Raw genomic sequence first — 17,364 nt, 5'->3', positions numbered from 1 at the left:
GAGACCACCGGTTTCTGGGAGGCGGCGCCGGCTGGAGCTGAGGGGAAGAGCGGTAGCGCGGTCTCTGTCCGTGAGACACTCGCTTCCCGCGCATGCTCTATTGAGCCCCAGGCTTCGTGAGGCGGAGCTGCTGTACTAGTGTCCTCGCCGCCCGGCGCTGAGGAAGGCGCCGGCGACTCCTGCAATTTGTGGCGTGATCTGCTCGTTCCTCCTGCCTGAGCGCCACACGGAGAAGCTGGCCCAGGCAGGGAGGGAAAGATTCGAGGCCCGGTAGGAGTCTGGGGCCTCGTGGTGTCTGCCCTTGTGGTTCTTCCTTTGCGCGAGGACAACAGCAAGGAGTCCTCCTGAGCTAGGGGAAGCCCCGAGGTGTCTATTGAGGCGTGAGAGCCTCTTCAGCCTCGGCTCCTCGAGCCCCCTTTTCCTGTCGCTATTCCCTCTGCTCCGGACCCAGGAAAGAACTGATCAACAGTGTGGTGACAAGTAAGGAGGTAGTTATATGGGGGAAGAGCCTTCTACATAAGAAACTGGGGTTCTGGCTAGATACCTCACCAGGGTGTACACTGAAGACACGGTCCCTAGGAGTACAGGGTCCATAAGGAAGCCCAGGCAGGGCTCAATTAACTGCTGATTTAAGTGGTGCTTAATCCATTTCTTTTAAATAGGTTCAGTAGGAAAACTGTACAGTTATCCATGTAAAGGAAAGTGTTGCTCTGATCGGATTTAAGTGCTGTTCTGCTAAATTTTAAAAGTGATGACATATAGTAATTAGTTGATAACCTGTGCAGCAGTCTAACAGTGTTATTGATATTTATAGAACCAAGTGTAGAGTACAGGCTATATTTTAACTGGCCTTTGGAAGAGTAAGTGTTGCATGCCAGTCAGGGTTATGGTGTGTGACTAAACATAAAGTACTGTATATACTGAATGCAAAAGTGTGATAGAAGCTCAAGAGTATAGTAGCTGCTTTCAAGACAAGTTGATAATTTGCTAGTAATTTAAGTGGTAGAATTGCTGATACTAAAGTGACCTGAAATGTTCTAAGTTATTTATATTGTGAGAACAAAGAGAATATTATTTTTTATAAAGCAGTACGTATTTTTCCACATTTTTGGTGTAGTGTTTTCTTTTTGAGTGCTATTGCGTGGAATTACTTTTGGGTGGTCTGCAACCTTTACACTGTGCCTCTGATATGCTAGTCTTGCCCTAGGCCAGGCTACCCCAGTTCCAACACCTCTCATCAGCTTTTCTCCTGTATTAATGTGTGGTCATGTGGCAGCTGGCCATTCGAGGTGGGCAATATGGGCCACATGCATCAAACTCAGGAATTGCGATTCCTAAATTGAGATTTTTAAGAAATCGCAAGTTAGGAATCGTAATTCCTTTGCATGTAGGAATCGCAAAAAAATTGTGAATCCTACGCATTCCTTGTTTGCGACTCGCCTATTGAAAATTGCAAATAAGGAATGGCTTCCCACTCATTCCTATGGGCCTACAGGCCAAATAGGTACTCGCAAATTGGGCTTGCAATTTCAAGGGTGCAAGGGTGCCAAAAGGACACCCTAATGCAACCCTGAAAGTGCAATTAAAAAACATGTTGCACACACACATGTCCCAAGGGCGTGTTAGTGTGCAATGTTGAACTTTGTAAAATTCACTTTTGTGCATTTTTCAAAGTTTTCGCAAATTACCGTCAACTTAAAGTTGATGGTAATTTGTGTTTCTTAAAAGCAAAAATTGCAATTTGCCATTCCCGAAATGCAATCGCAATTTAAGTAATCGCAAATGTTGCTGGTGTGAGGGTCTGTGTCACTGTTTTTCTGCTGCTGGTGGGTAGCCATTTGAAAATTCTGCGAAGCATGTGGAGTGTGTGGAAGCAGGCTGAGGATATGGTGTTGACCTGTCATTTCATGGAGAGTTCACTGTCTAGGATGATGCAGAGGTTGCAGATGCAATCTTTTGGAGTGGGGGTGGGTCAGAATTCCGCTGGCTACCAGGAGTCGGTCCAGAGGATAGTGTGGCTGCAAAAAATGAGCACTTCAGTTTTGTCCTTGTTGAGCTTCAGGCATTTATCTTTCATCCATACTAGATATGTGATAATATAAAACACATAATTGTATAAATAAAAACAAAGTTTTCAGGGCCCTTCAGTATGTTACTTAAATAGTGTTTTTTGCATTTAGGATGATGCATCCCAAATGCAAAAACTGTGTTCGCAAAGGGGCAGGTTTGTTGCGACCGCAAAAAACAATGATGCATGTGCCCCTACAAGTGTGAAATACTCTTGTGACTGGCAGTTGCCGCTAACCCCTTGCTTTTGTTGATACCACACATATTTCTTTAAATCATACATTGACAATCATAAATAAATAAAAAGTCTTCATTAAATAAATATATATTTATATATATTTACAGGCGAGCCCTCCCATTTTGATAGAATCTTAGCAACCGGGAAGATGTGGGTAACTTAAACTATGCTTCTCACTTCACCAAGGAAGGAATAGTCTTTAAACAGTAATGGAGAGAGAGTTGCTGACAAGCAGTCAGTGAGGCTGCTGAACAACTTTCACCCACCTAGATTGGGCACTTGGCCATGACTCTGTTGAGGGGCTTCCGGAGAATGAACCTTGAAATTAGCAATCGTACCAGCAGGCATTGAAAAACATGATATGGGAGCAAATTCATACCAGTCACCAAACACATATTTGGAAGATATTAATAATATCTTTTTTGCTAACTAGTGCATTGAAAAACACATATATTTTCAATATTTTGGATAAGAAGGTTTTACAGGCAGTTGTGAAGCTGAACTAAGGAAATATTCCAGCAATATGTCTCCTGTAGCAGAATAACTTGTTCATACTGTCTCTCTCTCTCTTCCTATTTTCGCTATCTCACCCCTACATCTTTCCCTTAGGCAAAGTCTTTTTACATACCTTCTCCTCCTTTCCTATGCTTGTTTCTCCTTTTACTTTCCTTGAATCTTCCCCCTTCCTCTTCTCATTACCTTTATTTCCCCTCCCCTCCCCTCGTCCTCGTGCATCTCTGAACTTGTGTCTTCTTATGTGAGGAATGCCACATGTGGGTACTAATCAACACTAGAGTCTCACATTCCCAGTCACTGTCGGCTAGTGTCAGGCACTGAGGTTCCAATTATGAGAGTCAGGGGTATGCATAGTGGCTGGAGTGTAAACTGTACATACAGTACTGGCCCATGTGGGAACCTGCACAAATGATCTCTGGGCATCCTGGAAATTCCGGTCTCAAGCACAAGTGATAAAAAATGATGTGCTGAAACATTACATAGAAAAACATAGATGGACAAAGGCTATTGACATTGTCGATGTTTGTTTCACCTGCTGCCATCTACTAATAGACCAGCTGTTCCTGGGACACTTATGGATCATTAATGAATAAATAAAATGCATCATTGTCTAACAAAGCACAGTTCCTTTTCGTATAAAGACATGTCCAGAATATTGAAAGTCAATCAATGTTTATTACCTCTCTATGGCAGCCAACTGATTATCCATTTCTTGAACTCTGGATGTATATTCCTCAGTGATATTGTGGAATTCTCTAAGAACTGAAGCCTTCAATTCGGAATATGGGCAATCTAAACTATGTAAAACATTTGGAACTTCTTGAAATAGGTCAGTATTCTCTTCAGAAGAAAGCAGCAATATCTGTAGAGAAACGGAAATCAGGTATTTTAGAGAAAAGGCTTATTTTAATTTGAAAGATATTAGGTTTCTAAATATAATAACTTTACTGGTTTTACCGTAGAATTGCATTCTCCTAGTTCCTCTTCTATAATGAGTCGTTCAAGATTAAGTCGTTCGATAATTGCCCTTTGTTGCTTCTTCACAATGTTAACCTAAATTTACAAAACACAATTTTGTAACATGTCATTTAAGTGCAAAGTGTTGTTGCATTTAGATCATCAATATGTATTAAAATATATCTTTGAAATAAAATAAATGAATAAAACAATCTAGAAACAATATGCAATATAATCTTTATGAAAGATCAATTGAGCTAGAACAAATGATAAAAAACACATTCCTCAACTAGCCAGTTCCCAAAAAGGACATTATAATATTTAACGTCGGAAGAAAAAGTGTAGTCACAGCTCATTCTAGTACTTTTCACTGCAGTGATCTCACTATGGCAGTGAGTTCTCAAAGGTGCCAAACTCATCAGACTAGTGTGCCAATGATTTTTTATTCGATCTCCACCCCCTTATACCTTTCTTTGATCCTTTTCCACCCTTCCCTTCTGCCGTTTCAGGGAGGAACAGCTGACGACATGGGTGGCGTTAAGGGCAGTGGGATCTCTAGTCACATAGGCAGGCCTTTACCGGAATCTATGTTGTGATCTACCTCCATTCTGAGGCCTTGGTCTGTTTTCCTTGTCCATTTCTTGCTTTTCTTAGGATAAAGTCAAAGGAACTGCTACTATGCACTCACGTTTTTCTTTGATACGGCAGGTGCCTCACTCCTGCCACACTCTTAACACTTTTTGGGGGGCAGAAAGAGGCGGGTGAAGATCCGGCAGTGTGATCACTGGAAGCAAGCGACATGCAAGGAAGAGCTTTGGAAGCACAAGAAAACAAATAAGTTGCAAGGCATAGTAAAAGGCCAGGTGCAGAACATAACCAAAAGCAATGTTGCCTTGCTGTGTCGTTGGTCTTTGAGAGTGGCTTTATAGTGCCCAGTCACCCAGACATGACCCCTTCCTTTATTCCCTATTGTTTATCAGCCATCTATGAATGCGAAATCCCCTGTGTTCAATTGATAATGGTCACCATCTTGGATTGAACTGTAAACCGCTCTCAAGGAACAATGATACTCATATCCATTAGTTGCCATGTCCATGAGTACATAATCTCCACCTCTGCCAAATTGCATGTTGTGCTGCAGCACTCCTGTCTATCATAATCTCCCCAGAGTTTTGCTGCTGATCAGATCCAACCTATCTAACCTGAGCTCCTCCCTGGGTGTGAATCCAGAATCTCCCAGCCCAACCCTGACTGCTGAGTCCTGACATGGGAATGATAGAAAATTGCCAATATTGTCTGACGAAGATATGGATACCTTTTCAATCAATAATTGTGACTAATCTTTAAGTAGTAGGATATATAAACCCAGAAATACAGCACCATTAACATACTGAAGGGCCCTGAAACTTTATGTTTTTATTTATACAATTATGTGATTTATATTATCACATATCTAGTGTGGATGAAAGATAACTGCCTGAAGCTCAACAAGGACAAAACTGAAGTGCTCATTTTTGGCAGCCACACATCCCTCTGGAACGACTCCTGGTAGCCAGCGGAACTCTGACCCACCCCCACTCCGAAAGAACGCATCTGCAACCTCTGCATCATCCTAGACAGCGAACTCTCCATGAAATGAAAGGTCAATACCATATCCTCAGCCTGCTTCCCCACACTCCACATGCTTCGCAGAATTTTTAAATGGCTACCCACCAGCAGCAGAAGAACAGTGACAGACCCCCACACCAGTCACTTGGACTAAAGCAACTCACTATATGCAGGCACCACCAGTGAACTCTTGAGAAGATTTCCAAACGATCCAGAACGCAGCAGCCAGACTCAATCTGCCCAAAAGGTCCCACATCACCCAGCACCTGAGAGACCTCCACTGGCTCCCCATCCAGAAGAGATGCCACTTCAAGCTTCTGGCCCAGGCCTACAAACCCTCCACAACCAAGGACCGGCATACGTAAACCACCACCTGCACTCTCACCGACCACAGAGAAACCTCTGCTTCGCCCACCTAGCCGTAATACAGACACCACGCATCCACCGCTGCCGCACCATAGGTCAATTCTTCTCCCACCTCACTGCCAAATCCTGGAACACCCTTTCCCTCCACCTATGATCAACTCCCTCATTGTCAGACTTCAGAAAGGGACTTTAAACCTGGCTATTCGGCTGAGACCTGCAGCACAGCGCCTGGATACCCGCACGGGTGATAAGCCGTACCATATAGGTACAGCTTGATTGACTGATAATATTTTGGAATAGATTATCTATTTGGAAAATGTAATTTGTAAACAATTTCCACTACAAGTCTTTGTGGGGGGCATTTTGATTACACAACTGTAGAATTAGGAACAACGCATGGTATGTAGGTTTTAGTCTTCCCCACCCAATGCAACAGATCAAGTAAGCAAAATCAGCATGTGTGGCTTGTAATATCTGTGTGGGGAGATTAATCATAAACTCCAACATCTCTCTTGTTTGTTTCAAGGAGTCGTACAGTTGCTCTAACGCCTTGTTTCTTATTAATTGGGTTACATCCAAAGTGCAAGAAAAAATCATGTCGACTTTCTCATAAAGGGTAATATAATAACTTTGAAGTTATAACATATAAGCTTTTCATGAGCCGAGGAATGAAATCTATTTAAAAGTAGCTGGAAAGAGATGCTGATAGTCTGTTTAATGGCCGAATTGCTGTATGCAAAGAGAATGTAATCAGCAGTGACAAGCACAAAGTTATAAAATAGATTAGTATTTCAGATTATGGCTCCTATTCAATGGGCTTACTAGCTTCAGAGAAAGACAGTATATAACACCATTGACCGGCAGAGCTATTATCTATGGTAGAGACTTAATTAAACGGCCTACAGAACTAGAACGCAATCTTGTGTCAGACCTGTTTCCAATTTTATTAATGTTATTATTCTATCACATAGTAGCTTTCCATTAAGGCTAGAACAAAGCGGATATTGAACACGAATCTGAAAAGTATTCCTATTGTACTGAGGGTTGAGCCTCTAAAGCGCGGACGTAGGGTGGGATCATTCAGGGCCTAATGTACAAAGCTATTTTACAGTACAAAGGTCAAAACAGAGCCTTTGCGGCTGCAAAACAACATACAAAAAAAACTGTGGTTCAGTAACACGTTACTTGCCGCCTGATTCATCATTCTCCCGTTTTGCGAGGCCCTAATAGCGATTCATAGCGAATCGCTATTAAGGACTCGCAAAACGGGATTCATGTAGGAATCGCAATCATTTTAGCGATTCCTACACATTCTTTATTTGCAATTAGCAAATTGCTAATCGCAAATAAGGAAAAACTCCCCATTCATTCCTATGGGCCAAAAGGCCCATAGGAATGAATGGTGAGTATTCCTTATTTGCGATTAGCAATTTGCTAATCGCAAATAAGATAGCGATTTGAAGGGTGCCAGGGGTGTCCAAAGGACACCCTGTAGCACCCCTCAAATGAAATTTTACACAGGTGTTGCACACACACATGTCCAAAGGATATGTGTGTGTGTAACATGCAACTCAGAAAAATGCATTTAAATGCATTTTTCTGAGTTTTCCCAATTTACCACGAGGTCTGACCTCGCGGTAAATTGCGCCTAGAAATTGCGAATTTGCTAATTTAAATTGGATGTTGAATTGCATTTAAGGAATCTCAAATAGAGATTCCTTAAATGTCATTCCTCGCAAAATTGCGAGATCGCAATTAGCGATTTTTACATTTGGGATGCTGAATCCCAAATGCAAAAATCGCTCTCGCAAAGGGCCAGATTCTCAGAATCTGGCCCTTTGCGAGCGCTATTTCCTTTGATGAATCAGGCGGTAAATCATTTAGGTTTATACGTAACGTAATTACCATATTTGGCATTGGGGTGTAAAGCGCGACCCTTCCACATAACGATTCCTTAAGTTATGTATTAATGTTTTGCAACCGAAATCCGTCGCAAAACATTCATATTTTATCACCGAGTCAAATGAGGTGGTAACCCTTCGCAAATGTGAGCTCTTTCTCTTTGTGAATGTGGACAATGCATTTTCTTCGGAGTAGACAGTGCTCCCTGGTACCACAGCCTGTGCCTAAAAAAAATTGTTGTAACATTTTTCAATTCAGTTTTCAAATGCTTACGCTTTTCTTTTTCAGGAAAGGGGCTTCATTAAAAATATATATTTATTTGAACGCAATTATAGACATGGTGGTCTGCTGACCCCTGCAGGGCATCATCCCTCTGAATCTAACCATCGGGTTGCAATTTGCAATCTACCTGATACATTTTGGTATGTTCCAAAGAAAAAATTGCAAATTATGAATCGTTATCATTTTCAATTCATAATTTCTTATTTGGAATGTTAGCACATGATGCCCATTAAACAGTAGTTAGCATTTTGTACTTCCATATGACCTTTAACTCTCTGTGTAGAAACATAAAAATGGGCCAGGGTTCATGTTATATTGTCACACATTATACAGAGCAGTGGTTTTGGGTGTCCGGCTGCTACAGAGTGTATTTTGGGAAGAAAAAGCTGCGTGCCAGGCGCCAGGCTACATTTGATTATGAGCCACTTATCAAAAATCCTTTCTTGTTCGCGTTTCTCAGGGCTGATCGCGTGTTTTGTGGCCTTGAGGCAAAAAACCTTCTTGCTGGTACTAATTTTCCATGTTAGAGCAAGAAATTTAAAAGCACTTACTGATTTCGTCCTGTGAATAGCTTCATTTATTTATCGGCTATATTGACCCCATCACCCAGGGCTCTACGTTTTGTCTACGGTACATCTTAAATTTAATTCACTTGCATCAGCAGTCAACAAGAATTGCGATGTTTCCTATCCATCAGGCCAGTACAATCTTGATCACCTGTGTTTCATAGAAGAAGTTACATAATCAAGGAACATCCCAATGTTTGGGTGGGGGGGCGGAGACATACAAGAGATGAAAGAGAAAGAAAGAGGCAGAAAGACGGGGGGGGGGGAGGCAGAGCGTGGGTGTATGTGCATACGCATAAGAGAAAGAGCGGAAGTAAATTCTGAAAGAGATTAAAACAAACCCTTCTTCTCGTTAGGATGAAAAACTGAAAACAGGCCGTCTTCCCCTCCATTTCTGCCTTTATTGCCTTGTCCTTCTTTCCTTATACAGCCCTTTCTGGTTTATTCACTTTCTACTACACAAGTATTTTGAAATGTGTTTTTATAGTGTTTATTTCTAATATGCAAAAGCCAGGTGGCTGAATATCAATAAAGAAGCACTGGCGATGGCAATAGGACTGGCTTTAATGATAATGTGAAGCAATACAAGTAAATAGCATATGTATTTGGAAGCTGTTGAATAATATTGGTGGTTGAATAATATTGGTACAGGGGGTTTGCCAGGCACTGTCCAAGAGAATGATCATGCTGATAACAAGGCTTTATTTTCACAGAAAGAAAATGTCACAATGTGTCTATCCGGGACCAGGAGGAAGAGGACTCTACTGACCAGTTACCTCCTTATGTTTCTCCTGTCCTTTGTTTTCAGTCGCCATGGGAATCATCTGTGAAGGACTGTCACGTCCCTTTTAACTGTGCTCGCTTCCAGGAAATCCCGACCCATGTGACTGTCACATGTTCCTATGGGGAGTCCGTATGGTGAGGAGGCGGCCCATGTAACCGACGTACAGGAGGAGAGGAGCGTCGTCACCTCGGAACACAGAAGTGAAGACTCCTCAAGAAACCTGGTTGAGAGTCTCGTGAAACTCTCAGACCAGCAGGACAAGCGGCCATCGTCCCGGAAAGGAGGGAAGAGAATGCCAGGCTCACACCGAAGAAGCTGTGAGGATCCTCGTGAACGGGAGCCGGACCCCATCCGGTACTATGAACAAGCCAGCCACGCAGGGCCGGACTGGCTGTAGCGGGCACCGGGCAATCCCCCGGTGCGCCGCACGGGTGGGGGCCGGTTTTGTTACAGGGCCATTTTGTGCAGCATAGCTGCAAAATCGTCCCTGTAACAAAATTGGCCAAAAACCGCCTTGTCAAAGAGCTCGGCGGCACCCACAACCCCCAGGGGAATGGGGGGGGGGCTGGCCGAGCACTTTGCCAGGGCCGGATTTGGTTCCCAGTCTGGCCCCCTCCTCCCCACTCGGGGGGCGGGGTTGGAGGTGCCGCCGAGCGCTTTGCTAGGGCCGTTTTTCGGCCGATTTTGTTGCAGGGCCGATTTTGCAGCTATGCTGCAAAAACGTCCCTGTAACAAAAGCGGCCCCCAGGGGCTCAAAACCGGCCCCCACCCTTGCGGCGCACCGGGGGATTGCCCGGCCAGTCCGGGCCTGCCTGCAGCCATGCTCCTGGAGGAACGTGGCTCCCAGATGTATGTGCCCATGTCCGGGGTTGGTTCTCAAAAGGGGGCTTGCCCGCCGACAAACCGCTTTGTAAACCTGGGGAGGAAGGAGGGACCTAAAGGGCTGACCAGCTTATTAATAGGGTCCCGGCAGGTGCTCCCACCAACTTGGTGACAGTCAGGGTGTTCTTCCCTCACACCTTTCCATAGCACAGGATTAACAAGTTTGAAGACCACTGGTGTGGGTTAAAAGGAGGAATGGCAGTTTCATTGTAAAGCCAGACCTAAATATCCATGTTGGGTAATGCCTGCCCTCCTCCTATCTATGCTGCTGCCAAAGAAAGACAAATACAATTAATTATATAGTTATCTAAGACACTTTTACAGCATTACAATGTCATGTGAGTGCCCTGAAAGTTCATGCTCAGCCACCTGGATAAAAAGACAAAACTATCACAGCTGGTGGAGGGCAAGCACTTTTTTGTGGAAGCACCTAACTTCTGCACAATCAAAACACTTTTGGCTTCAAACATGTGGGCAGAGCTAAAACCCCTCTCTAGTGGTACTAGCAATTGTCTGGCGACACCTGCGCTGTCAAGCCTACATATAAGCTGGACCCAAACTCATATCGAGAGAAGGAAGAGAGCGTGCAAGTGTGTTTGTGATAGAGTTTCAGGGAGTACATCTGTGTGAGAGAGAGCGAGAGACAGCAACAGAGAGAAATAAAAACTAGATTAACAATCAAACAATAATAAAGAGCCACAAACCAGAACTGGCGATCAAAAGTGAACTAAATAAAAAAATACGGTGCCCTTTAGTTTGAATACGGTTTTTTGGGCTCCATCCCTTTTACATTGTTGCCTCTGGAACATATACATTTGTTAATGTATTACCAGTTAGATTCACAGCCGGAAGCGGAAGACTTGCTGCTAGGCTCCTCGTGCGGCTCCCGCCAACAAGTGTAGCACACAGGGACATGGCCAGAAATTGGAAATGAGCAGATTCTTCTTACACAAGAGGCTAAGTTGATGCATCCCTAATCCTCCAGATCATTATGCTAATAGCCACAGTCTGCCAAGAAACAACTCTTTTCTATTTCATCAGCCTTAAAGGGTGTCTAATTAGAATACCAACACAGGCCAGTATAGTACTTAAACTTGAGTCAAAATGGGCATAGGAAGTGTGGGGGATTCGGGGATATATCCCCCCTAGATTTTGTAGTAAAGGGGACACGGAGGACAAGTGTGGGGGGGGGGTGAGGGGACGAAATAATTTCCCCTCTCTCTTCTGTCTGTGGCAGGGCCATTGGTACGTCAATGCGTGACATGGTAATGGTCCTGCACTTGACTAGTGTCCTTCCTTTTTGTTGTGCTAAAAAAGCGCCAGGAATGTTTTCACACCTCATCCTCACCACCGCTACTGCTGCCTACAGTCTGAACTTACAGGACAAAGGAAGAGAGGTATTTTGTTGATAGCTGACTATATCCTGCCTCTCCTCAGGTGGGACACTACCCCATTTGACTGTTTCACGATGAGCAATTCAGCCACTCAAAGGCTAAAGGTTTGTTGAAATGTTTTGAGCAGTTGAACCTCACCCTGGAACATGAGAACAATTAGCATCAGACATACTCTAAGCACACATCTTGCGGTATGTTGTGTCAGATGTGTTGATCTGTCCTAATATTTACACACGTAACAATTTAAATATCACTATTTTGTCTTATTTCTTTTATAGCGCTACCCAACACATTCCAGGGTGCCGGATCGCTTTAAATCACACATACACATTATACATTGACAATAAATCATATGTGTGTAAATCAATTTACAGGATGTGTTACATAAGATAGTGAGGATTTCAAGGTGTAGGAGTCACATGTCCTTTCCTTCATAGTTCACTGTGCTGTATTTGAAAGATTACAATTTATGAACTACAAGTAACTAGGGGATCTCTGTATTAAAAGCAATAACCCACATACCCATCTACATAAAATAAAAATCCGTCATCTGTATATCACATGATTTGCTTTATGTAGGACATATTTACATTGATTCAAAACTGGGACTATAATACAAACAAAATTATTATCAAAGGAAATAATACAGGGTACTTTAAATGAGTAGAGTACATTTAATTACTCTCTCAATAATGACCATTGTTCATCATGAGTATATCATAATCTTACATACACAAAAGGCACTAGCGCCTATCAGCAGTGGAATAGAAAACACAAATCACAATTATTTATACATTACAAACAAATAATTAACACTATAACACATAACAATAACCTTACACAAATTAGACATACAAGTGTCCCCCCTGTATTTCTAAGGGAACCACTCTGAGGAAATCAAACCAGTGCAACCCTGAATGCCTATTCACTGGATAAGCCTAACTCTAATGTAGCACACAACTATTCTTAAACATTCAAAACATTTTTTTGCAAGATTCCCCCACATGAGTGTCGACGTGACCACGTTTCAGCCTTATCTTCTTTGACCTCTTCAGGACAGGGTTACATACATCACTGCAAACAAAAACATCATTACACTATTACTTCTACCCCTATATATTCAGAGTGAGACATGCCGACACATGCAGGTGACCGCCCCATGCCCAAAGATGACACCAACACGCACTGTACCAAGATCAAAACTGGGACTAGACAAACATCTGGCTCTCCAGCAAGAGCATTAACCTCCAGAGTTATCCTACCAATATTATTATTTCCTGAGATTTACTGGGTACATAAAGATATATGCAGCAAGTGCCTTAACCCTATAAGATACTTTAAAATGCAGACTTTGTAACCAATTAAGTAGATCAGATATACTGCCCCATTTGTCCTTGTTGCCAATTTCTTTCTGGCAAAGTTTAAATAAATAAATGTATAAGTGGATAGCTAGATCTTGCACCAGGGTCGATTCACTTTTTTGGCACAACTCTGCCGCAAACTCTAGTCTTTTAAATATTGTAATGCACTCAAATGCCCTCATGATAGACCTGCTTAACATATGCCAGGTCTTAGAATCTGATGTCATTTTTTGTGATATTACTTCCTGGGAGGTCATGGGTTGTGTTGTCACTTGCGATGTCATGCATTGTGATGTCACTTACATACTGCCTAACTTGGTTAGTGCCCCACGTATTGTTTTAGGACTTGTGCCCTGGTGGGAGAAGTATATTGGTGAACTGGTGTTGGTGGTTGTAGGAGGCTGGCTTAGTATATGGTGCACACTTTCAGGGGTGACACGCCTTGCACTAATTCAGGCAACCCTTATGATGATTTTAGTGGTGTTTGATAACCGTAGAAAGCTCTCAAAATGGTAGCTGTAGAGAGAAGCCTTCAGGCTTATCTTGAAGGAGTGTAAAGCAGCTTGTTTTACCACATTTAACCAACAGTGTAGATTAGATGAAAAAGTACCACACAGTATTTATAAAAATGAAGCTATTTGTTATGCAATACAATCACTAACACATTGGTATATCCCCTACCTGGAGATATCAACAATACACACAAGAATACTTTAAAATATTTAGGTAAGTAGCACAAATATACACTGGTGTCCAGGGGAAAACCAAACCATATACTAAGAAAGCTTCAAGGAGAATAGGACTTGGTCCAGAAGACTCCTAGGAGATGGGGACACAAGGAACTACCCAAGGTTAGTAACCAGGAACCCCACAGAGGCTGTTTGCAGAGTGGAAACACAGCCGCGTACCCAATGGAAGTCAATGGGGAAGTCGCGGTTGCAGTTTTACAGAAGTAGGACCCTTACCAGAGGACCCCGAAGAAACCCTTTCGAAGACAGGAGGTTGGAGAGTCACCCCACCTGAGGATGCCCCAGGATCCAGGTTATCTGCACCAGGGAATCCGGGTGCATAGGGGTGAAGTGACGTGGGAACCTGCCATAGACGCACTAGAAGACTTCGAAGAAGACGCCTCTGAAGAAGCATGTGAAGGAGTCTGGTGGAATCCAAGAGTTGATTCTTGAAGAAGAGAACCTGCAAGCAGAGGGGACAGAGTCTATGCCACTTGGAAGTGACCAGGAGGCTCGGAAGCACAACCCCCCACCAATGTTGGGAGGTTCAAGAATGAAGACAGTGACCTTGTTGCTGCAGCTGTGAGGACCAGGCAAGGCTGAGGAAGACGAGGAGCCATGCACTAGCTGTCTCATATTGGGTGTCGGTGTTCAGGTGGTCGGTGTCGGGATGGAGGACCAAGAAGCCTTGGTAGCCACAACTGGTGTGGAAAGCAAAAAATGTAAACATTGGGACCAGTAAGATCCAAGCAACTCACCAAGTGCAGGAGAGTCAGAGCAAGCCCGAGCAAGCAGGAGACCCCCCTGAAGCAAAGTAAGGCCCTCGAGACGAACCACTGGCCAAAGGCCCAGGAGTCGCAATAGGACCTCAGGCAGCTCACCAAAGATGGAGCCCACGGTACAGAGGATGCAGTGAGGATGCTGATCTTTGAGAGACGAGGTGCTAGAGGCTGAAGCTTCTTGTAGCCCTAAGATCTCTGGAGTGCAGAGCCAACAAGCCTTGGCAACGGCAAGTCGACTTAGTGCTGGCTTCGATGAGGAATACTGTCCTCAAAATTGCAGAGGAGACAGGTCAGGCCTCTAAGGAGCTGTAGAACTACCGCTTGTGTTGCTAGGCCTTGGGAAGTCCGTTGGATAACAGGAGCAGCAAACGGGTCAGCTCTGTTGCGGTGCCTGCAGATGCTGAGGAGTGACTCCTTTACGCCAAGGGAGATTACTTCGGATGTCCTGGATGCCCACAGGCCTTTTGGAGAAACTGGATAATGCACAGAGACAGATCGTCAAAGAGGAGGAAGGTAACCCTATAGAATATACAGGGAGGGGGTATATGCAAAACCAAAAGGACGTAAACTCTGTTACACAGTATTACTTGAAAGGCAACCTCTAAATTTCAACAAATATTCCTTGTAGGTCTCAACACAGAGTATATTATAGCAGGCTAAATAACATTTACCAAAGAGAATATTCTAATAATATTCTAGGTGTCACAGTACATTATGAATGCACATCTAAGAAAAATATTGGTTAAAAAAGGAATTTATTATTCATATATCATCATCCTTGGACCTCCCTGAGGGTTACAATCTAAAAAGTTTTAAAACGTGTCTCTTTTGGTGAGACAAGTGTAATATGTTAAAAACAGTCAAAGATATTACACTTGTCTCACCAAAAAGAGACACGTTTTTAAACTTTTTAGATTGTAACCCTCAGGGAGGTCCTAGTATGATGATATATGAATAATAAATTCCTTTTTTTAACCAATATTTTTCTTAGATGTGCTTTCATAATGTACTGTGACACCTAGAATATTATTAGAATATTCTCTTTGGTAAATGTTATTTAGCCTGCTATAATACACTCTGTGTTGTGACCTACAAGGAATATTTGTTGAAATTTAGAGGTTGCCTTTCAAGTAATACTGTGTAAAAGGGTTTACGTCCTTTTGGTTTTGCACAGAGACAGATGACATAGAGGACTTGAAGAACAGCGAGACCAGGAGCAGTAGGAGTCTTCCTTGATGCAGTCTTGGGTCCAGTTGAAGTCCAACGAAGACGAACGGTCGAATAGTGTCTTGCTTTCAGAGGTGAGTCTTGTTCCACGAAGAATCTGAGGACCTAACCATGATGGAGCCCTAAGTCCCCTAGGGAAAATGTTGGAACGACTTGGGGTCCCTCCCAGAGGAGGGACTGGACAGCGGGGATACTCCCCTGTTCTTTGTCCAGTTTTGCGCCAGAGTGGATACCAGGGGTTCCTGAACTGTCTCAATCAGGAGTATGCAAGAAAGGCACAAAATGTGCCCTTCAAAGCAGCAAGGGCACCCACCCAATCCCAATACACTCCCGTCTGGGAGGTGGTCACACCTCCCTGTGACAGGAAACCTATTGTTCTACCTTCCCCTGCTCGAGCTCAGCTCAGCAGCAGGAGGGCAGAATTGTGCCTGTGGTCTGCTGCAGAACTAGGTTGCTGGCAGACCCTGAAAGGCTGTTACTTGGAGTACAGGGGGCTTCCCTAAGGAGCCCCCAATACTTGGGATCATTCTTGTAGCACCGGAATCGGTGCTGGGGTATGATTCCAACATGTCTGATACAGAACATGACATGGTCCAGTGCAGCCACTATATAGTTAGACATCTCGTAATAACTGATATCCACTATAAACATTAAAATGGCTGACCGCTCTTACAAAACCCGGAGAATCTATTACAGGGTTTGAAGGGGTGTCTTGCTCATGCAGGGGCACGCTCACATTTGCAACCTAACACCCTGCCTACCACAGGGGTGACTTAAAGCTTTTAAGTGCAGTGACCTCAGATATAAGGAAACCTATATCTGTTGTGAGAGGTGCAAGCACCATCTCACACAGGCTGCAATGGCAGGCCTGTAGTCAAGTTTAAGTGGACTCCCATGGGTGGCAAAATACATGCTGCCACCCATTGGAGCCTCTGGTGTACCTATGCCCTGGGTACCTTAGTACCATATACTAGTGACTTATAAGGGTACACCAGTAGATAATTGTGGATGTACCAAAGTACTTAGCAGAGCCAATTTAGGGGAGAGAGCACAGTTGCTGGCATCCTGACTAGCATGATCCCAGCACTATACAGTCAAAACACACTGACACCAGGCAAAAAGTGAGGGTAACCATGAAAGCAGATCCTACTTTCCTACACTCCCCCCAAACATAAGGACGAGGGTAACCTTGCCCATTTGAGTCTTCATTTTCTAAGTGGAAATATCTGGAAAGTCCATCTTCGTTGGCATGGTTACTCCCAGGTCTATGTTCCACTAAAAAGTCCATCCCCTCTAGGGAAATCGATCACCTCAAAAGTTTGAGGTTTTCACACTTCATCGGTTTAAGGCATACGAGGGGCTTATGGTCTGTTTGAACAATGAAGTGAGTGCCAAACAGGTATGGCCTCAACTTCTTCAAAGTCCAAACCACAGCAAAGGCCTCCCTCTCAGAAGCTGACAAAAGCATCTCCATGGGGGTCAACTTTCTGCTTATAAAAGCTACTGGTTGATCTTGGCCCTCTACAGTAAGCTGTGACAATACTGCACCTATCCCTATCTCAGAAGCATCTGTATGGACAATGAATGGTTTGGAGTAGTTAGAATTTTGCAGAATTGGAGTAGAGCGCATGGCTTGCTTCAGGTTATCAAATGCCTTCTGACAGCTAAATGCTAGATATGCTGCAACACAGGCTTCCTGTCCTG

General features: G+C 43.6%; 1 protein-coding gene across 1 annotated transcript in view; it reads right to left on the bottom strand.

The window, feature by feature from the left end:
• Window positions 1–17,364, bottom strand: part of CCDC148 (coiled-coil domain containing 148) — a 1,056,272-nt gene that overhangs the window by 570,834 nt on the left and 468,074 nt on the right. The window contains exons 7-8 of the mRNA XM_086956667.1: window positions 3,779–3,874; window positions 3,502–3,683 (exon numbers count right to left, since the gene is read on the bottom strand). Coding sequence (XP_086812793.1) covers window positions 3,502–3,683; window positions 3,779–3,874 — 278 coding nt within the window. The remainder of the gene's footprint in view (window positions 1–3,501; window positions 3,684–3,778; window positions 3,875–17,364) is intronic.

Source organism: Lissotriton vulgaris, chromosome 2_1 (assembly GCF_964263255.1).
Source record: "Lissotriton vulgaris chromosome 2_1, aLisVul1.2, whole genome shotgun sequence".
Lineage (NCBI taxonomy): Eukaryota > Metazoa > Chordata > Amphibia > Caudata > Salamandridae > Lissotriton > Lissotriton vulgaris.
This window is presented reverse-complemented; position numbering and strand designations above follow the sequence as displayed.